General features: G+C 38.8%; 1 protein-coding gene across 3 annotated transcripts in view; it reads left to right on the top strand.

Annotated features, from left to right (window-relative positions):
- rapgef4a (Rap guanine nucleotide exchange factor 4a) overlaps window positions 1-21,731 on the top strand; it is an 81,384-nt gene that overhangs the window by 35,312 nt on the left and 24,341 nt on the right. For 2 of the 3 annotated variants that reach the window (XM_067408990.1, XM_067408989.1), the window contains exons 4-16: window positions 6,791-6,841; window positions 6,975-7,081; window positions 10,697-10,818; window positions 11,223-11,406; window positions 11,743-11,827; window positions 15,349-15,409; window positions 15,587-15,663; window positions 15,912-16,058; window positions 18,044-18,141; window positions 18,256-18,341; window positions 20,080-20,158; window positions 20,357-20,507; window positions 20,668-20,756. In XM_067408990.1, coding sequence (XP_067265091.1) covers window positions 6,791-6,841; window positions 6,975-7,081; window positions 10,697-10,818; window positions 11,223-11,406; window positions 11,743-11,827; window positions 15,349-15,409; window positions 15,587-15,663; window positions 15,912-16,058; window positions 18,044-18,141; window positions 18,256-18,341; window positions 20,080-20,158; window positions 20,357-20,507; window positions 20,668-20,756 — 1,337 coding nt within the window. The remainder of the gene's footprint in view (window positions 1-6,790; window positions 6,842-6,974; window positions 7,082-10,696; window positions 10,819-11,222; window positions 11,407-11,742; window positions 11,828-15,348; window positions 15,410-15,586; window positions 15,664-15,911; window positions 16,059-18,043; window positions 18,142-18,255; window positions 18,342-20,079; window positions 20,159-20,356; window positions 20,508-20,667; window positions 20,757-21,731) is intronic. The other variant, XM_067408991.1, reaches the window with a different exon arrangement.

Below are 21,731 nucleotides of genomic sequence, written 5' to 3'. Positions count from 1 at the left end.
CTTGCAAAAACTGGTTGTAGGGCACCTTTAATGTAATTTTTGCCCTCATTTTGAGGTGGTTTGTGAAAAATCTAGTGCTGCTGTGAAATCTGATACAAACTCTCACACCAGGAAGAAAACTTATGATGAAACAACTTCAGCTTCTCTGTTGTAAATAAACAATGTCCAAAAAACATACACAGAGAATGGATTTCTCCTAGTCTGCTAATGTGAAGTCCCTTAAAGCCCGTGTTTGGCTCACCTGATGAGCAGAGAGTTTGAGTCTTATTTTTATTTCTCCTGTTTGCGTCAGATCTGATAAAACTACATCCTTCCTTCCCACCATCTCCTCGACAGAACAAGAATACATTTGTTTGAAATTTAAAAATGAACTAGGCAGCTCTGGCATCCCCTCTCTCCCATTTCTGAGCATGTGCCCATTTGGAGATCCTGTTCCTCTGACCTCTCGGGTCATTTCCCGTCCACTGCTCATCCACTGCTCAAGTGCTTTGTTTTTCCTTTTTTTATTGTTCTATAAGGATGCATCTAAATAGCAGGTAATCAATGATGGCCACAACAGAGTGTCTGTGATTTGCATAATGGTGTTGTTTTATTCACTTAAGTCTGTTTGTGGCTTTGGTAACAGAAGGCAGAATCCGTCTTACAGAGTCGTTATGTAATGTAGGAAGACACTCCCTCCAAGTGGACAAATCATGCTGTAAGAAGACTGACATACTTAAATTGATTTGAACTTGATGATTTCACTGTTAATACTGCTCAGAGTCTGTTCTGTGTGAGTTAAGCTCTGCATTAGTGTAGTTTGGCTGGATTGCGGACAGAATGTGTTTGTTTGGAACAAAAAGTTTTTAGTTTCAATTCAAGTTTTGAGATTATTTTCATAGTATATTAAATTTTTTTTTTTTCTCAGAAGATCAAGGACTTTAATTCATATATACTATTTTTTTCTCAACACTATTTTCAGTGCATTTCTTTCCATTTTCTTAATTTCCCTTTTAATATACATTTATTTTTCCTCATTAATGTACACACAGCACCCCATATTGACAGAAAAACACAGAATTGTTGACATTTTTGCAGATTTATTAAAAAAGAAAAACTGAAATATCACATGGTCCTAAGTCTTCAGACCCTTTGCTGTGACACTCATATATTTAACTCAGGTGCTGTCCATTTCTTCTGATCATCCTTGAGATGGTTCTACACCTTCATTTGAGTCCAGCTGTGTTTGATTATACTGACTGGACTTGATTAGGAAAGCCTGTCTATATAAGACCTTACAGCTCACAGTGCATGTCAGAGCAAATGAGAATCATGAGGTCAAAGGAACTGCCTGAAGAGCTCAGAGACAGAATTGTGGCAAGGCATAGATCTGGCCAAGGTTACAAAAAAATTTCTGCTGCACTTAAGGTTCCTAAGAGCACAGTGGCCTCCATAATCCTTAAATGGAAGACGTTTGGGATGACCAGAACCCTTCCTAGAGCTGGCCGTCCGGCCAAACTGAGCTATCGGGGGAGAATAGCCTTGGTGAGAGAGGTAAAGAAGAACCCAAAGATCACTGTGGCTGAGCTCCAGAGATGCAGTCGGGAGATGGGAGAAAGTTCTAGAAAGTCAACAATCACTGCAGCCCTCCACCAGTCGGGGCTTTATGGCAGAGTGGCCCGACGGAAGCCTCTCCTCAGAGCAAGACACATGAAAGCCCGCATGGAGTTTGCTAAAAAAACATCTGAAGGACTCCAAGATGGTGAGAAATAAGATTCTCTGGTCTGATGAGACCAAGATAGAACTTTTTGGCCTTAATTCTAAGCGTTATGTGTGGAGAAAACCAGGCACTGCTCATCACCTGTCCAATACAGTCCCAACAGTGAAGCCTCAGACCTCAGACTGGGCCGAAGGTTTACCTTCCAACAAGACAATGACCCTAAGCACACAGCTAAAATAACGAAGGAGTGGCTTCACAACAACTCCGTGACTGTTCTTGAATGGCCCAGCCAGAGCCCTGATTTAAACCCAATTGAGCATCTCTGGAGAGACCTAAAAATGTCTGTCCACCAACGTTTACCATCCAACCTGAAAACTGGAGAGGATCTGCAAGGAGGAATGGCAGAGGATCCCCAAATCCAGGTGTGAAAAACTTGTTACATCTTTCCCAAAAAGACTCATGGCTGTATTAGATCAAAAGGGTGCTTCTACTAAATACTGAGCAAAGGGTCTGAATACTTAGAACCATGTGATATTTCAGTTTTCCTTTTTTAATAAATCTGCAAAAATGTCAACAATTCTGTGTTTTTCTGTCAATATGGGGTGCTGTGTGTACATTAATGAGGAAATAAATTGAACTTAAATGATTTTAGCAAATGGCTGCAATATAACAAAGAGTGAAAAATTTAAGGGAGTCTGAATACTTTCCGTACTCGCTGTAACTGATATCACCATATTTCCCCAGTTGTTTAATTACTATACACTAAGACGATACATTTTGTATTACAAGTTTTCGGAAATGTTATGTTTAAATATGAAAATGAGGCATTATCTAATTAAAAATGCACTTATTTGCATACATTACCAGAACAGAAATGTGAACACTGGATAAAGCCACGTTCAAAATTAGTTCACTTCAGAATTAAAATTTCCTGATCATTTACACACCCTTATGTCATCCAAGATGTTTATATCTTTCTTTTTTTCAGTCGAAAAGAAATTATGGTTTTTGAGGAAAAGATTCCAGGATTTTTCTCCATAGAGTGGACTTATAAGGGTCTTGTCTAGCGAAACAATCATTTTCTAAAAAACAAAATAAAAATGCTGCGTGACACATCGCAGAGCAGTGGAAGATGAGCATTTGTGGTTACAAAGTATATCATTTTTATTTCTTTTAGAAAATGACAGATCATTTCTCTAGATAAGACACTCATTCCTCGTCTGGGATCATGTAGAGCTCTTTGAAGCTGCACTGAAACTGACATTTGGACCTTCAACCCGTTGAACCCCAGTGAAGTCCACTATATGGAGAAAAATCCTGGAATATTTTCCTCAAAAACTTAATTTCTTTTTTTTTTGACTGAAGAAAGAAATACATGGGGTGACATGGGGGTGAGTAAATTATTAGGAAAGTGAACTAATCCTTTAAGGGTATTTTGGATATCCATTTTTTATCTCTAAAAGATAGATAGGAATAAAACTGTAAAGTTTGGTGTATGTAAGTGCTGCTGAACTGGAGATTGCTTCCACTCTTCTGGGAAAGCTTTGCAGAAGATTTTGGAGTGTTTCTGTGGGACCTTTTGGCCATTTATCCAGTAGAGCATTTGTGAGGTCAGGCACTGATGTAGGACGAGAAGGCCTGGCTCGTAATCTCTATTCCAGTTCATCCTAAAGGTGCCAGTCAAGTTCTTCCACACCAGACTCATCCAACCATGTCTTTATGGACCTTGATTTTTGCACTGGGGCATAATCATGCTGGAATAGACAAGGGCCTTCTCCAAACTGTTCCCACAAAGTTGGAACCATAGCATTGTCTAAGATGTCTTGGTATGCTAAAGCATTAAAGGGTTAGTTCACCCAAAAATGAAAATTCTGTCATTAATTACTCACCCTCATGTCATTTCACACCCGTGAGACCTTCATTAATCTTCAGAACAGAAATGAAGATATTTTTTGAAGTCCAAGAGCTCTCTGATCTAATTGAGACAGCAACACAATTACCACCCAGAAAGGAGGTAAAGACCTCGTTAAAATAGTCCATGTGACTACAGTGGCTACATTTTATGAAGTGACGAGAATACTTTTTGTGCACAAAAAAAACAAACAAAACAAAAATAACAACTTTATTCAACAATTTCTTCTCTTCCGTGTTAGTATCCGAATCTTTTCATACTGTAAACACAATGCAGTGCTTCCGGGTTCTATGTCAGAATGCATCAATGCATCTGTAGCCCTATTCGGATGGGATTAGTTTTACATGGGGAGGTGGGGGTAAAGTAATTATTACCAGAGCTTCTCTGTGATTTTAGTCCCGTCCGAATGTGACATCTCTGTAATCATTACGGACAATGTCAGTAAAGATTACGGCGACTTTTACCTTCTGTAAAAAGGTCCGGAAAAATGACCTCAGGTAATACTAATCCAGTTCGAATAGACCCGCTGTAAATATGTACGGTAAAATTCCATCATTTCCTGTTTAAAAGTAGTTTTCTGCACATTTTTCAAGCATGGAAGCACTTGAAGAAACATTCATTTGTGTTGTAGGTGGTGGGACAAGTCTGTGACAAACCTCTAGTATTTTCTACATACCATTCAGAGCAAAAAGAAGATCGAAGCAATTGTCATAGGCACAAAACTAATTTTATCTTTAGCTAAGTGCCTATTACCATCATAATCCAATCAGAATTGAATTAATAAATCGGACCTAACTGTTATTTATAGTTTATATATTTAGATTATATGAGTTTTCGCACATTTCGCACGTATCAGGAAGCAACATATACCCACATGACGACAGGGAGGTGACGGCGGTGCGTAAATCGTGTTACCCCTTCCACTTCTGCTAGTTTTACTAAGATGTCTTGTCCCGTGCAAATTAGCCAATTTTAGCCAATATTACAGACATCCTGAGGTAAAATTACTTTACTCCACCTCCCACCGAAAAACGAATCTCGTCCGAATAGGGCTTATGTCAGAACCAGGGCTGTCAAGCGATTACAATTTTTTTAGCTAATTAATTACATGATGTGGTGATTAATTAATCTAATTAATTGTAAATTAAATGTACATCAAATTTGGCTGAGAAATTACCCCCAAAAGATAATTTAAAGTCATTATTGTGTAAAGCACCAAATAGACAAAAAAAGTAGCTTCAGACAGAAATATTTTATATGATTCATCGCATTTGCACTTGTGCAATTTGGACAAAAACAGCACTGATATTGCACTAATGTGTGTAACGCGTGTAAAATAGCTTCACTATATCATATGATGTAAATATGAGACAAAAACTCAAACTGTGGAATTTCGTATCTTGAATTTTAGGGTCATTCTAACTACATTCTGTAGGCTACATCAGTTGTTGCCCTTCATCATATTCATCATCAATCAACTGTATGAAATGTCAGATGACCTATGTAGGTCTGGAGAGGGGTAAGTGCTTTAAATGCGTTAATAATTTGAATGCATTATTTGTGCATTTGTGCTCCAAAGATGAACAAAGGTCTTACGGGTATGGAACAAAATGAGGGTGAACTTACCCTATAAGATTTCCTTGACTGGAAGTAAGGGGCTTGGCCCAACCCTGGAAAACAGACCCATACCATTATCCCCCCTCCAACAAGCATTACAGTTGACACAATGCAGTCAGGCAGGTAACGGTCTCCTGGCATCTGCCGAACCCAGACAAACTCCATAGAGTACATTTCCACTGCCCCAGAGTCCAGACTCCATCCAACACTTGGCATTGTACTTGGTTATGTGAGGCTTGCATGCAGCTGCTCGGCCATAGAAACCCATTCCACAAAGCTCCCGCCGCACAGTTTTTGTGCTGATATTAACGGTAGTGGAAGTTTGTAACTCTTCAGCTTTGGAATCAGCAGAGGGTTGGTGACTTTTACCCACTGCGCTCGTCAGCACTCGGTGACCCTGTGACTTTACATGGTCTTCCACTTCGTGGCTGAGTTGCTGCTGTTCCTAAAGTCGTCCACTTTCCAATAATTCCACTTACAGTTGACCATGGACTCTAGCATGGATGAACTAATTGCAAAGGTGGCATCCTATCATTGTACCACACTTGAATTCACTGAGCACTTCAGAACAACCTCTTTTCCCCCCACAAATGTTAGATAATACAGACTGCAGGGCTAAGTGCTTGATTTTATATACCTGTGGCAATGGGTGTGATTGAAACGCCTCAATTAAAGAACTAATAGGAATGTCCCAAAACTTTTGTCCATATAGTGTATCTCAAAATAGACCAGTACTTGAAAAAACAGTCAGTTTTCCTGTAGTGTCTTGCCTCAAATGTAATGTGATAATTCTATTGGCAAAACTACTTACAGTATACATCACAGAAACACATTGATTGATAGAAGCACTGTGAACTGCGTCTAGTAATAAACACTGTGTGGAGTTTGATCGTGGGTCATGTGTTGCTGTAGAAGTACAGCCTGGGTGAGGATGATAATGAATATTTGAAAAGGTTTGGTTAAAAATGCAGCACACTGGCCCTGGCACAGAGTTGTTCCTCCAGTGCGGCAGGAGGGAAAGCAGTGCCACAGACACACCTTCTGTTCAATGCGCTGATAAAGACTGCAATATGACACGGGTCTTGCTTGACATAATGACATGAATTTTTATGTGATATGAGAAGAGAATATCTGGACATCAGCAGAATTCTACACAAGCTGCTTGTGATTACATTTGTTCTCATATTAAAGCACATGCTAATGGATTTATTAGGACAAATTGGCACATTCCGAGAATAGAGTACAAAGTAATCAATATGTGTTTATGACCATAATTTACTTACCACATTAGTGATGTGTAAATATAGTTTTAAAGTTGATTCATATGGATTTCATCTTTCTATAGTAATTAATAAACATGAAAGAAACATGATAATTAAACATATTATAGGTTCAAATAAGTAAGTAAGACAGTAAATACAGTCATTTACTATTGAAGCGTTTTACAGTATACTCTGTCAGCCAGAACCAGTATTTCACTATGTATTTGTTTTGTATAAAGGTTAACAAAACACTGAAGAATAAACTTAATGGTTCCACATTATCATCCTTTTGTTTTCTAGAAATCATTCATTCAAAGTCCCACCAAACATCACCCCAAATCCATTACTCAGGTATTACAACCATCCTGTTTGTCAGTCCATCTCCAGTCAGTCACAGTGTTGAATTGTGTAACATTATATTATGTATAGAGAGGTTTATGTCTGTCTCTCTCTCTGTTTCTCTGTATTAATGTTTGTCTCTCAGGTGCCATCAGAAAAGATCCTACGGGCAGGTAAAGTGTTACGAAACACCATCTTGTTCCGGGCACCGCAAATGATCAGAGACAGGAAGTACCACCTAAAAACATACAGGTAAGTACTACTAAGTATTATTTACATATATTTTTCAATTTATTCTTCACTATCACATTTTATTTAAAGTGCACTTTAAATAAATAATAAGTATATAATAATGTTTTTTTTTTTTTACTTTAAAATACATCATCAATGTTAATCAATAAATCATTGTTTTAATAATCTTATTTTTATGTGTTGACTAGCATACTAAAGCACATTTAAAGTACTTGATCATAATTTTAACTGTTATTCAATACTACATTTAAAGTAAACACATTTTAAATGTACTAAATTGCAATTACATCATTATATGAAATTTTAAATATATTTAAATACATGACATACCGTCAGGCGCTGTGTAGGCTGTAGTAAGCGCACAATCACAAAGGATAACAAAAAGAGTCTTTAATAATAAATTCCACTAACATGAATGTCACAGTTCCCTTCTGTCCCGGACTCCATATCCCATGATCCTCCTTGTTTCCACACCTACACCCACTTCCTCGTCATCTCCCCATCATCATTGATTACCTGCACCTGGACTTGATCATCAGCACTCCCTATATAAGGACTCGGTTCGCTGCACTCCCTGTATCTTCTTGGTGTTGTTATCTTTGTATATGGTGTCAGATTGTCATTTTGCGCCTTCGTTTAATAAACCTGTCTCTTGTGGAAATTCCTATTCTGCCTCATCTCTGCTGATCTACACCAGTTGTAACAGAAGAACGGACTCAACAAAAAGAACTTCTACTAGGATGGGTATTTCTACAGTCCCGATCTCTCCTGTGCTCCCAAAGGGATATGCTACAGCGGTGGACCGTCTGTGGATCCTCAGGCAGGACGGTCGCCCACTGGAGAGGTACGTGGAGGAATTCTCTGAGCTTTCTTGCATGGTGAACTGGCCAGATGCTCCACTTAACGCTTGTTTTCTGAGGGGCCTGGACGAGGACACTATTCGTTATATTGAACCTGCCTGTTCCTTCTCCCTAGTCGAGTCTATTAATCTGATTCTTTTTTTAAATGGTTCCAAGTTTGAAATTGAAGAGGTTCAAAAAAAGACGTGTCTTCCTCATCCAGTCCCCTCAGAGAAACACGCGGCCTGGTCAGTTCGCCTACTGCCAGTTTCCTCCACATATCCCTCCAGTGGGTCTGCCCATTTTGTCCTGCCTGTCTCTAAGCCCAAGCCGCCCAAGAAGATGGCTGCCGTAAAGCCTAAGCAGCCGCCAAGGAAAAAGGCCGCTGCAAAACCCAAGCTGCCAAAGATGGCCACCGCGAAGCCCAAGCGGCCAAAGAAAATGGCTGCCGCTGCAAGGGCCCGCCATGAAATGGTCACCGCCGAGCTGCCCAAGCCTGCAGTGAAACCTGCCGCCGAACCAACCAGACCTCCAGTGTATGGTGGAAGCGGCCATTAACCCTCACCAGAGGAGAACGAGTGGTTGATAGACTTTTGGACGGAACCTGTTGCTCCAGTTCTCTTCGAGTCCACTCCAGTTCTCCACAAGCCAGCTCCAGTTCTCCACGAGTCCGTTCCAAGTTTCCCAGAATCTGCTCCCCGTGGGTGGGACACATGTGGGTGGGGCTCAGGATCCACCATGGCCTTCCGAGGCTCCTGACCCGCCATGGCCGCCCAAGGTTCTAGATCCGCCCTGGAGACCTCCGTACCTGCCTGAACCTCCCTCACCCACGTGTAGGTCTCCAGGGCGCCCACCCCCCCTCCCCGGTTGCTCCATCTATGGTGTGAGATTGCGCCTACCGGAAGGGGGAGGTACTGTCACAGTTCCCTTCTGTCCCAGACTCCATATCCCATGATCCTCCTTGTTTCCACACCTGCACCCACTTCCTCACCATCTCCCCATCATCACTGATTAACTGCACCTGGACTTGATCATCAGCACTCCCTATATAAGGACTTCGTTTAATAAACCTGTCTACACCAGTTGTAACAATGGACACATAGGAGAATCATAGGGAAGAAGCTCAGGAAATAACCATAATTAAACATAAACAGTACCAGACAATGAAACAAAGGAAACTGAGGGCTGAAACAGGTGCGTGGAACTAATTAACAACCAAGGAAACTAACTAGGGAACCAGGGCTGCGTCCGAAAACCTAGGTAGCTGTCTTGCTGCCTCGCTGTCTTATAAGAGAATGACTTGTACAGCGTTTATGCATGAAGGCACCTCACGAAATTGATTTCGGACAGACTTCTGAGGCAGCATAACAGTTTGATGATCTACAGCAATATAGAGCAAGCTAAATAAATATTTAATTATTACAGTAGTAATTTCTTGATAGAAATGATATCAAAATTGAAATAAAATTGGTCAAAATCGTACATTTATACACAAATTGAGCAGCAAACGCAACTTTCAGACACATCTTTGTTTCTAGCTCAACTGTCACAGAATGGAAAGCACAGGATTGTGGGATATCAAAGGCAGCTAAGGATACATCCATGCTTCCTTCAAAAATCGATCTGAGGAAGGTATCTCATGAGACAGGAAGTGAAGCTAACATTGGATTCGGACGTGTCTTGATGCCTTCTTACCTTGAAATGTGTCCTCAGAAGGCAGCATTTTCCAGTTTTCGGACGCAGCCCAGAACAGGGAAAACAGAACCAAAACACAATGAAACTAAACCAAAACAGAACATGTTACACATACAAATTTCAATAGAAATGACATTATTGTACGGCAGAGGAAAAGATGCATGGGTGTTAATTTGCATTATTTTAATGTTATGTTTAGCTTTTACCTAAAACCTACCCCGTTCAGACGGTAATACACAAATATGGACATGTCCATATTCAGGCATTTCATAAAATGGGCTTTAAAAGCTTGCTCCTTTACAGCAGATTTAGTTCACAAACAACTGACAGTCATGACCTTAATATAATTTGCATTTGTATAAATCCTCAAGCTCAGAATCTCCTGCTCTTGGCTCATTTTGAATCAGACTTGTGAATTCAGTGAGTTGCTAACTGGAGACTCGCTCTGATCATTTCTGATCACATCGGATCATTTAAATCAATGAGTTGTTGTCTCGAAAATGAATCTTTCAGTGTGATATGTTAACTGAAAATAATCAGCTCGTTCACAAATTGGATACCGCTATTGCATATCGGAGCAGGTGACAATTTCTTCAGTTCAAAATAACAAGGAACGACGTGTTTTTATGAAATGTAGTGGAGTAAAAACTATAATATCATAAACTATGGCACATTTTTTTGTTATCACCATGAATTATTTTGAGAAATGTAGATCTATTTTGTATAAATGTATATATTTAAATTATTACAAATTGAGGTGAAGTTTAAAATTTTTTTTATATTATTTTATATTCTATAGTTATATTACATTAATATATAGCCTATATATATATATATATATATATATATATATATATTTTTTTTTTATTCTCCGGGAGCGCACTTCAAGGTTAATTAACCCACACAAGAGCGATCGATCATTTGTATTTTTTTATTTCATTTTTATTTTGGGACATTTTGCTAATTTATTTTAGTTTGTTTGTTTGTTTTTTGCCTCTAAAATTAAAAATGTCCCAAAATACTTGTGTTGAGTGGTTAAATGGATTATTTCAAGTATTCTGCACACCTGTGTTTGTTGTAGGCGGTGCTGTATGGGCACAGAGCTTGTTGATTGGCTGATGCAGCACACTTCCTGTGTGCACTCTCGTGTTCAGGCTGTGGGGATGTGGCAGGTGTTGCTGGAGGAGGGAGTCTTAAACCACGGTGAGTGTGTCATACTCATTGACTTTCAAAAGTTTAGAGTCACATTTTTTTTTTTAAAGAAATGAATACTTATATACAGTAAGAATGTATAAACTGATCAAATCACATTGTTACAAAAAAGGCTCATTTTTCTGTTTTTCATCAAATAAATTGGTGAACATAAGAGACTTCTTTCAAAAACATTATAAACTATTACAGACCCCAAACTTTTGAGCAGTAGTTTACGTGTAATCACCCATTACATGCAGGTCAGTGACTGCTTAACTAAATTACAGCACAAATTATGACCACAAAACAGTTTGAGGGAGCTCTTAATTAAGATCTATTATCCAGATGATAATTTCACTGTAAGAGTGTTACTGTTTATATGTTGTTTGTGGTTCCTGTTCTGTGTTTTGCTGCAGTGGACCAGGAGCTGAGTTTCCAAGATAAGTATCTGTTTTATCGCTTCCTGGACGATGAGACAGAGGAGGCACCCCTCCCCAATGAGGAAGAGCAGAAGGAGAGTGATGAAGAACTGCAGGACACCCTCCTGCTCCTCTCTCAGATCGGACCTGACGCCCATCTGCGAATGATCTTGCGGAAACAGTACGTTCTTCCTCAGAAACATCAGTGCCTGCTAATATGAGTCATTACGTCTCCCAGAGGGCTCTGGGTTATAAAGAGAAGTGCCTCAAAGTGATCTGATCTATATCTGCTACTGTTTGGCTGCTTTCCTATGAACTTTCCCACAATTCTGATAGTCTGAAACTCTCCAAAGACAGATTAGACGTTTATATGCATGCTGTAACTGAAGCAAAGACCTTTTAAAGGTCCTTTAAGATGTAAAATCTGCACCAGGACAACACTTTTTAAAATGTCGGAGTAAGTTCCAGAGTCATCACTGCCCAATGACATTATTGTCCTTTCTGCTCTGCACTGCAGGCCTGACCAGAGGACAGTAGATGACCTGGAGATCATTTATGAGGAGCTGCTTCATATAAAAGCCTTATCACATCTCTCTACCACTGTAAGTCCACATAACGGTCCCTTAAATTATCGTTCTGTGTTTGTACGGAACATTCTGGCATCTCGCGTTTAGTCTCCGCTATTTTGGCCGAAGTAATATTACAGTGACAAAAGACTCATTATTATGTTCAACAATTTTACCTAAAGCGCACTCGACGGAGGTGGTGTGTTTTGTTGATGCTTGTAGGCTGCTTTACAGTGAGCACACTTGCAGTGTTGCCATGCCCACTTAATATAAGTGTTTTTTGGTCTTGTTTAAGGTTGGCTCATAAAGCTATCACGTTTATGGAGTTATTAAGTGAGCAGGTGCAGGTCATGATATTTTGGTATTATTTTCAGCATAAAGCATTTTGATTTATTTAGTTTTTGTTTATGGGCTTGTTCTTGTTTGCTGTTTTTCTAGCAGGATCTGGCAACACGAATGAGTCAAGGCTTGTACTCCTTTCCCTGTGATTTGCTTGTACTGCACACACAGAAGAGAGACTATATTGCCTAAAGTATTGGGACACCCCTCCAAATCATTGAATTCAAGTGTTCCAATCACTTCTATGGCCACAGATATATAAAATAAAGCACCTAGGCATGCAAACTGCTTCTACAAAACATTTGTGAAAGAATGGGTCACTCTCAGGAGCTCAGTGAATTCAAGTGTGGTACCGTGATAGATTGCCACCTGTGCAATAAGTCCATTCGTGAAATTTCCTCACTACTAAATATTCAACAGTGAACTGTTAGTGGAATCATAACAAAGTGGAAGCAATTGGGAACAACAGCAACTCAGCCATGAAGTGGTCAGCCACATAAAATCACAGAGCGGGGTCAGCATATGCTGAGGCACACAGTGCGCAGAAGTCGCCAACTTTCTGCAGAGTCAATAGCTACAGACCTCAGTTCAGATTAGCTCAAGAACAGTGCATAGAGAGCTTCACGTAAAGCAATGCCATGCAATGCAAAGCTTCAGATGCAGTGGTGTAAAGCACACTGCCACTGGACTCTAGAGCGGTGGAGACGTGTTCTCTGGAGTGACGAATGACACTTCTCTGTCTGGCAATCCGATGGACGAGTCTGGGTTTGGTGGTTGCCAGGAGAACGATACTTGCCTGACTGCATTGTGCCAAATGTAAGTTTGGTAGATGGGGGATTATGGTGTGGGGTTATTTTTCAGGGGTTGGGCTTGGCCCCTTAGTTCCAGTGAAAGGAACTCTTAATTCTTCAGCATACCAAGACATTTTGGACAATTTCATGCTCCCAACTTTGTGGGAACAGTTTGGGGATGACCCCTTCCTGTTCCAACATGACTGTGCACCAGTGCACAAAGCAAGGTCCATAAAGACATGGATGAGTGAGTTTGGTGTGGAGGAACTTGACTGGCCTGCCTGAAAGTCCTGACCTCAACCCAATAGAACACCTTTGGGATGAATTAGAGTGGAGACTGTGAGCCAGGCCTTCTCGCCAACATCACTGCCTGACCTCACAAATACGCTTCTAGAAGAATGGTCAAAAATTCCCATAAACCCACTCCTAAACCTTGTGGAAAGCCTTCCCCGAAGAGTTGAAGCTGGTATAGCTGCAAAGGGTGGGCCAACTCCATATTAAACCCTACGGATTAAGAATGGGATGTCATTAAAGTTCATGTGCACGTAAAGGCAGGCATCCCAAAACTTTTTGCAATGTAGTGTATCTCTGATACGTCATAAACAACTAGATGTTCAGTTCGGTTCTGTACATACCGCAGTGAATTTCCCACTACCTGCACTTTTAATTCAGTTGTAGAATGCAAATGTCACACTTGTAAACTACTGAACAATGTGTGTGTGTACAGAACAAGATTAAGCACTAAAAGCTGAATTGACAACCAAATTTTGCTGCAGTGAGTACGTGGCTTATATTAGGTTAGAGGAAACTAGTTTTACACACATTTCAGTAAAAGAACGATTGAGACAAAAATGAAAATTCTATCATCACCTGAAATCTTAAACTTCCACATCATTGCATTCTGTTTTTATTCACAATTTGTACAGTGTCCCAACTTTTTTGGAATCGGGTTTGTAAAGTATTTTAATTATAATTTTAACTATAGCATGTTATTCTATATTAGATTTAGAGTTAATATATTTTAAATGTATTGTATTGCAACAATATTACAGATTTTATATATTTATATGAAATCTGTAATAATTTAATTAAATACATGATACAAATATATTTAATTAAATACATGATACAAGCTTCAATATAAATTAAAGTACTTAAAGGGTTAGTTCACCCAAAAATTACATTTCTATCATGTTGTTCTACACCAGTAAGACCTTCGTTCATCTTCAGAACACAAACTAAGATATTTTTGATGAAATCCGAGAGGTTTATGACTTGTCCACAGACAGCAATATAATCAACACTTTCAAGGTCCAGAAAGTTAAACAGACATGGTTAAAACAGTTGATGTGACTGCTGTGGTCAACCTTAATTTTATGAAGAAACTTTATTCAACAATGTCTCCTCTTCTGTGTCATACTCTTACACTGTTTACATTTAGTGCTTCCAGGTTCTACATCAGAACGCCAGCTCAGAAGAGAAGATGTAATAAAGTCGTTATTTTGTTTATTTGGCACATAAAAAGTATTCTTGTCGCTTCATAACACTAAGGTTGAACCACTGCAGTCACATCGACTATTTTTACGGTACTACCTTTTTGGACCTTGAATGTATTGATTATATTGCTGTCTATGGACGAGTCAGAGAGTACACGGATTTTATCAATTTGTGTTCAAAAGATGGTCTTGAGGTCTTAACGACATGAGGTAATTAATGATAGAATTTTCAGTTTTGTGTGAACTAACTCTTTAAGTTCTACTTAAGCGGGTAAAAAAAAGCAGCTAAATGTGTTTAATCTAAATATTTACTATAATACATTTTTATTTAATTGCAGTTAACATGCAATTAAGTGTCCGAAAACATTACATTCAGTCCGCATATATTCTTTTAAAGTATATTATTTTCATAATAAGCACTCTTTTTAAAAGTGTTCTTCTCGATTTTCTCACAAGTGTACACAAGTCTATGCTATATTTAATATTTAATAAAAGTCTTTTGAGATCAGATTGTGTGAAGAAACAGACTAAAATTGAAGTCATTATTCACTGAAAAAGCTGCTTTGAGCACATTTGACTTCAGTAATGAGATATTCAATAACAAACCATGTCATTAATATCAAACCTGGTGTGGCATATCTTGACACGCCACATTTGAATGTACATAAAAGAGATTTAACAGGTATAATTTTCATTAAATTATGAATTTTGGTCTGTTTCTTAGACTCCGCTTTACAGTTTTCCACAGAGGGGGAAAAAAACAAGTTACATGGTTTTGGAATGAGACAATTGTGCATTAAAATGAATATCAAGCTGAGATTTTATATGTGTGTATTGTTTAAAATATCACCTGCTTTCAAATAAAGCTGATTTTCTTTTTTTCATAATTACATGGTGACATTGAGTCTATTATATTCTCTTTCCTCCTCAGGTGAAGAGGGAACTAGCTGGTGTTCTAATATTTGAGTCGCATGCAAAAGCAGGCACAGTGTGTAAGTGTCAAAATGATTATACCATGAACTTTTTAAGTCAAACCACACAGAAACAAACAGATTTAAATGACTGCCGGTAATCTGAATTTATCTGCCTAATCTGTGCTCTGATAAATGTTTCTGTGCTATTATAATCAAACAAGTTTCATGTTAATTATTGATCTCTTTTGTTCCTAGTGTTTAATCAAGGGGAAGAGGGGACGTCATGGTACATCATTCTGAAGGGCTCTGTTAACGTGGTGATCTATGGAAAGGTCAGACTAGTAATTCTCTACTGATGCTTCATGTTCAACAGACTAATTAAGTGTTTAATGTGTGATAATGCAGGCCAGCTAATGACTCTCAAGCCAATTATAGTACATGCAAACTGTGCCAGGAAAGTGTGCGTGTGCAAATTCAATTACAGCTAGAATATGTTTTCATAACTGTCTGTGCTGTTCGCTAGTTTGTCTGGCTCTCGGCAGACAGCAGCGGGCTGTTGAGATGTAATGTCTCTTTGCAGGGTGTAGTTTGTACGTTACACGAGGGAGATGACTTTGGGAAGCTGGCTCTGGTGAATGATGCCCCCCGGGCAGCGTCTATCGTACTGAGAGAAGACAACTGCCACTTCCTGAGAGTGGACAAGGAAGACTTCAACAGAATCCTCAGGGTCAGTGTGCTTAACAACCACAACAAAACAAATGGCCTACACTTAAAAAGATACTTTGTCAAATATTCTACACTGTAAAAAGTGGTGCATTTGATACACTTAAATGTAGTTTTTTGGTGTAACCTAATGTATTTAAGTTGATTCATTGATGTTAAATTTAACTGTATAAATGTTACAGTGTAATTTATAAAATCACAAAAATGCAGTACTGCAGTGGTAATACAGTACAGTGACGATAACAGATAATAATGTAATGTCGTGGTACACTGGTGTATACGCTACCAGTTATTCTTAAATATTTGAAATTATTTTATATTTTGAAATTACTTTATATTTTCAGGTTTTATTATTAGTTTAAGTTTTAGTAATTTTGTTTGATTCTATTTAGCAATATTTATTATTATCATTTCCGTTTTAGTTTCAGTAATTTTAGTATTTCAACTTCAACTTGATTTCATTTAGTTGCCAGAGCAACATTTCTAATTTTTACATTTCTTTAATTTTCTGATTTTTAAAGTTAGATTTTTAGTATTATTGAAATTGTATTATAGTTATAAATTAGTTGTAATTTACTATATCATTTTGTTAATGTTTTGAATTAGATTGTATTCTTTTATTTTCTGTTTTTGTTTTAGTCATTTTGTTTTGCATTTTTGTCATTTTTATTAGTTTAGATTTTCCTTTAATATCTTGTTTTTATTCATTTTTATTTATCAGTTTTAATTTATTTAGTTTTAGTTAAATTGAAATGAGAAATGTTGCTTTGGCAGCTGGCTGCCAAATTTTTATTTTTATTTTTTATAGTTATAGTGTTATAGTGTTATAGTGAGCGATAATAACCCTGGTACCTACATATGAATTTCTTTACACATATTGAAATGGGTGAGTTGTAACAGTTAGTGAAGGATGCAAAAGTGAATATCCAGAGTAAACAGAGCTGGAATAGAAGAAGCTCAAATTTAAAAGTCATTACATAATTCCCCTAATTCCATTTTTGCTAGTGTATTTTCAGCCTAATGACTATGTAATTATCGTCTAACTGTTTACTCATGCTGTCTGTGTGTGTGTGTGTGTGTGTGTGTGTGTGTGTGTGTGTGTGTGTGTGTGTGTGTGTGTGTGTGTGTGTGTGTGTACAGTATAATCGTCCCTCCATCACCAGCACAGGGGAATCTCTGTCCCAGCGCTGTGACAATAGGGAGCTCAGCTCAGGAAAGCCAGAGCAGTGTCTAAGCGGAAGCTCAGTCTGATAGCGAGGGTGTGGGTGTTAGTGTCTTTGGCACAGACAGAAACAGGATGCCTTCTATCTAAACAAATATAGTGAGATTTAGTGAGATTTCACATTCTAGGGTAATTTGTTGCATAGTTACACACAACATGATGCAACTGGAAAAAACTTTGAATTCACGGTATCAGTTTATGATGGATGCAACAGATATAAATGGTTAAGACCTTACATTTCAACCATTATTACATAGAAAAAATATACTGTTGATAAAATATAGCAACACATATTGCATTAAATGTATTATTCATTATATAACATTACTTAAAATATCTACTTTTTAAAAGAAAATGCTAAAGTAAATACTAGTCATTTAGATCACATGAGTTCAACTGACAAAATATGTTGGAACCCTTGCTATAAATTGAGTGTGAGTCTCCCTCTACTGGTAATGATGCTGAATTACAACAATACAATACAGAAGTGACATTTTGGAGAACACTTCCATTTCTTAATTCATCTGTATGATCTGGGCTCTCAGTTCAGTGCTGTGTAACTGTGAGTTTAATGCTGACATCAGATACACAATCACAACAGCACTAATCCAACATTAGCTGAGCACATCATTTCTGTCTGTTGTGATTTGTTTCCTGTGTGTACCTAACCAGCCATTTTTGTTAGTACATATATATATATATATTAGTTTGATTAGCTATGATTAAATGTAATTCACATACTGTATTTCATCTGTGTGTGTATTCAGGATGTGGAGGCAAACACAGTTCGTCTGAAGGAACATGAGGAGGATGTGTTAGTTTTGGAGAGAAGTAACAACAGGAGCTCCAGCTCTTCTCCTCTCAAGTACATTTATCTTCTTCTGTCAGAATTAAAGACTACTATAAAAAACCTATAATCGGTTATATGTCAACAACCTCAAACTACATGTCAAACCGTGACCTTGGGACTGTTCTTCAGGTACACTGTGATGTCAGGAACTCCAGAGAAGATTCTGGAACATCTTCTGGAGACAGTGAAACTTGATTCCCAATTCACAGAGTCAGGTACTTTACAATGCATTCAGAGAAATATATGCATTTAAACAGGGAAACTGTAAATAATAATCCACTGTAGGCAAGTTAGACAAACCCATGTGCAATTTTATTAATCAAATGTGAACTTAATACGAAATAAACAAAAACTTGACGCCAATGATACGAGACAAACAAACATGGCTAACATGAGGGCTAACTACAAAACTATTGGCGACCAAAACAACCAATGACAAGTAATTAATGAACATCAACCAGTTAAATAATGGAATTGATAACAAGATAATGAACCAATGAGAAGATGACACATGAACTACAGAACTACATGGCAGGAACAAGGAAACATGAATATAACAAATTTCTAAATCAAAAGACATGAAAACATGGAGAAAATCTATACTGGTGTGGCATATCGACCCCTCAAAGGGCTGCTTCCGATGCACAACTCCCACCCAAAACACACAAAAAGTCCAGGAGGGTGGTGGAGCGGAAGAAGGGGGAGGGATGTAGGCCAGAGGAAGAGGGCCTGGATCGTGGCCTGGATCATGAAGCAGAGGCGGGCATGGACTATGGAACAGAGGTTCATGAGGCAGTAAGCGAGGCCATGGACAGTTAAGCAGAGGCAAAACCACTGGGGGCTCAAATGGGTGGAGCTGTCGGAGGAGATGACCAACTCAGTAGAGCAGGACACCACCATGGCGGAGTTGGTGGATCAGGAGGCCATAGCGGAGCAGAAACATAGACAGACTTCATAATAGAGCAGGCATGGATGGCCTCCGTGGCTGTGATATGAAGCACAGGAAGTTTGTGAATGGCTTCCGTGGCCGTAACATGGGGCATAGTGAGGTCATAAATGGCCCCCGTGGCTGTGATATGGCAAGCAGATGGTTCAGATGGAGCTGTGGCGGATACTGCCACCTCTGAGGATGTATGTGTGACCCTACACACAGAATAGCGATGGCCACTACCTCCGGGACCACTGGACTTGGCCCCGAGACCACCAGACTTGGAAGCACTGAGATCGCTGGTCTTGGGAGTGCTGGCTTGTGGGCCACGGTCGGCATAGGACCAGCCTTCATTGCCAGGAGAATGATAGCCCTCCAAATATTTCTTTGATAGATTCTGGCTTGGCAGCCTTGATGTTAGGAGACTCTGGAATGGCAGCCATTACATGGAGAGGCTCTGACACGGCGGGTACTGTGGAATCGCATAGTTCCTCGTCTGCGTTTCCCACAGTAAATGATGAGCCACTCAACAACAGGGCATAGTCAGAGTCCAGTGAGGAGTATTTTTAGGAATTAAGTAGTTTATAGTCATTTAGACCATTCCAAAATACGTCCTTTTAAAGCTAAATCAAGTAAATCAAATAAAGCTCCCTTGAGAGCAGAGACCACAAAAGTCTTCAACACAAGCCTCCAGGGGACAATCCGTCTGACGTAGATGCAGTAAACTAACAACCACAAACTACTGAACACAAGTAGCCTTTGTGTACAGCTTTTGTAAAACTCTATATAGTGCTATAGTGATGTTCACTTTCTTTTGAATCATTTCTTCAGTAATCACAAATGATTGGAAATGCTATGAAAAAGTCATGGAAATTCAAGCATGGGAACACTGTAAACATACATTTACTGTACATGCACTGTGAAAAAACCAATCATTAACCAGAATAAGTTATTTACCATGCTTAATGTTACAAATTGTAGCTTCCTTGAACTCGCCTAACTTCTTTCTTTCTCCATCTCTGTAGATCCTGCTCTGGATGACTTTTTGCTTATGCACTGTGTTTTTGTCCCAAACAGTCAGCTGTGTCCACTGCTTGAGGCCCAATATCCTTTACAGCTCTACTGGCTTATGGCTGAAATAAGAAGCCGTAGTCTCCGTAGATCTATGTGTAACACAGTGCTTCAGCTCAGTAAAGGGTGCCAGTGTCAGTGTGCCTTAGCTGTGTATTTTAGGAATACTGTTTTCATTTGATTGCGCTTGTGTGTGAGTCTCTCTGTTTTAAGTCCTTAGCACTTGCGCACCTATCACGCTCAGGCATCTCAGGGCAGTGAACAGGAGCAGATGGATTACACTCTTAATAACAAGCGCAGGGTGATTCGTCTGGTGTTACAGTGGGCCGCCATCAACACAGACCACCTCCAGGAGGAGGACAGCTCCTTCAACTTCCTCCAGGTCAGCAGCTTTACTCCGCTCCGGTCTGGTCTGTTCAGCCATGTCAGTTGACTGAAGTTTTTAGACAGTTCACAAAGCTATTCATTTTGTGGAGACTTTCTGGTCGTGCTGTGATTAAGTGTGTATTTCACTGTCGGTCTGAACATGTTGTCTGTTGCAGGAGTTCTATGAGACAGTGTGTGAAGATTCCAGACTCATTCCAGCTCTGAAAGATCAACTGCCTGCGCTAGAGAAGATCATAAAGCAAAAGTAAGAGCAGAGTCTTACACATGAGAGGTTTTTAACCCTGTGAAGCCTGACATAAAATAATAGTCAGACAAATCTAATTTTTTGAAATAGAGCAGTTTATTGAACCTTTAGAAAAAATCTTTAAAAAGTATTAAAATAATAATAAAAAAAAAAAGTTTACATATTTGTTATTTGTTGAGTATCATATTTGATACATCAAGTTTTCTGGCTCATATAGTTTAATATAGTGAGAATATGGAGCTCATTCTCGAGGAGCTAAACAATTAATTCAGAGGCACAAACTGAGCAGAAATATCTGATTTGGTGCAGTTGCCGTTATTTATATGGCCAAACATTCTAATGAAATTCTGATGCTTGTAATGTATATCAATGAGATCTTTATAACAGAGTACTTACATAAAATGTTATCACTCTATATCACCAATAATATATGTCGTAGTAAGATGATATTACATTTCTTAGTTTTATGATCAAAGCTCTGTAGTGTTTATTGTGGGGGGCAAAACACACTGTATAACGCAATGCAAAATGATGATTGAGAGATTAACAAAAAACGTTCCTCAAAAGCCTGATGATCATATTTGCTACTTGCGTACACGAGGTGTTCGTCTTGATGTATTACTAACAATATAAATTATTTTTACGTTAAAGATTTCACATCAAAAAGACAAGTGAACCATGATCTGAAGGTGGACTTACAATTATACTAAAAGGCCTTTAAACTTCCTGAAAAAAATATGAACTACAGTATACTATCATGATCACCTGTCACCTCAGCACTACATTTCCCATCATCCTTCCTGGCTTCCACCTGCACACACCCACACCTGTCACCACACAGACAATCTTCGTCTGGTCTACGACTAGGACCCACCTCGTTACCGCTCCCTCCCGATTCGTACTCCAGTCTCCTGTTTCCCAAGTGTGAATCTCCAAATACCTGAAAAACAAAGAGAATTATACCCAAGTCATTGA

This window comes from Chanodichthys erythropterus, chromosome 14 (assembly GCF_024489055.1).
Source record: "Chanodichthys erythropterus isolate Z2021 chromosome 14, ASM2448905v1, whole genome shotgun sequence".
Lineage (NCBI taxonomy): Eukaryota > Metazoa > Chordata > Actinopteri > Cypriniformes > Xenocyprididae > Chanodichthys > Chanodichthys erythropterus.
This window is presented reverse-complemented; position numbering and strand designations above follow the sequence as displayed.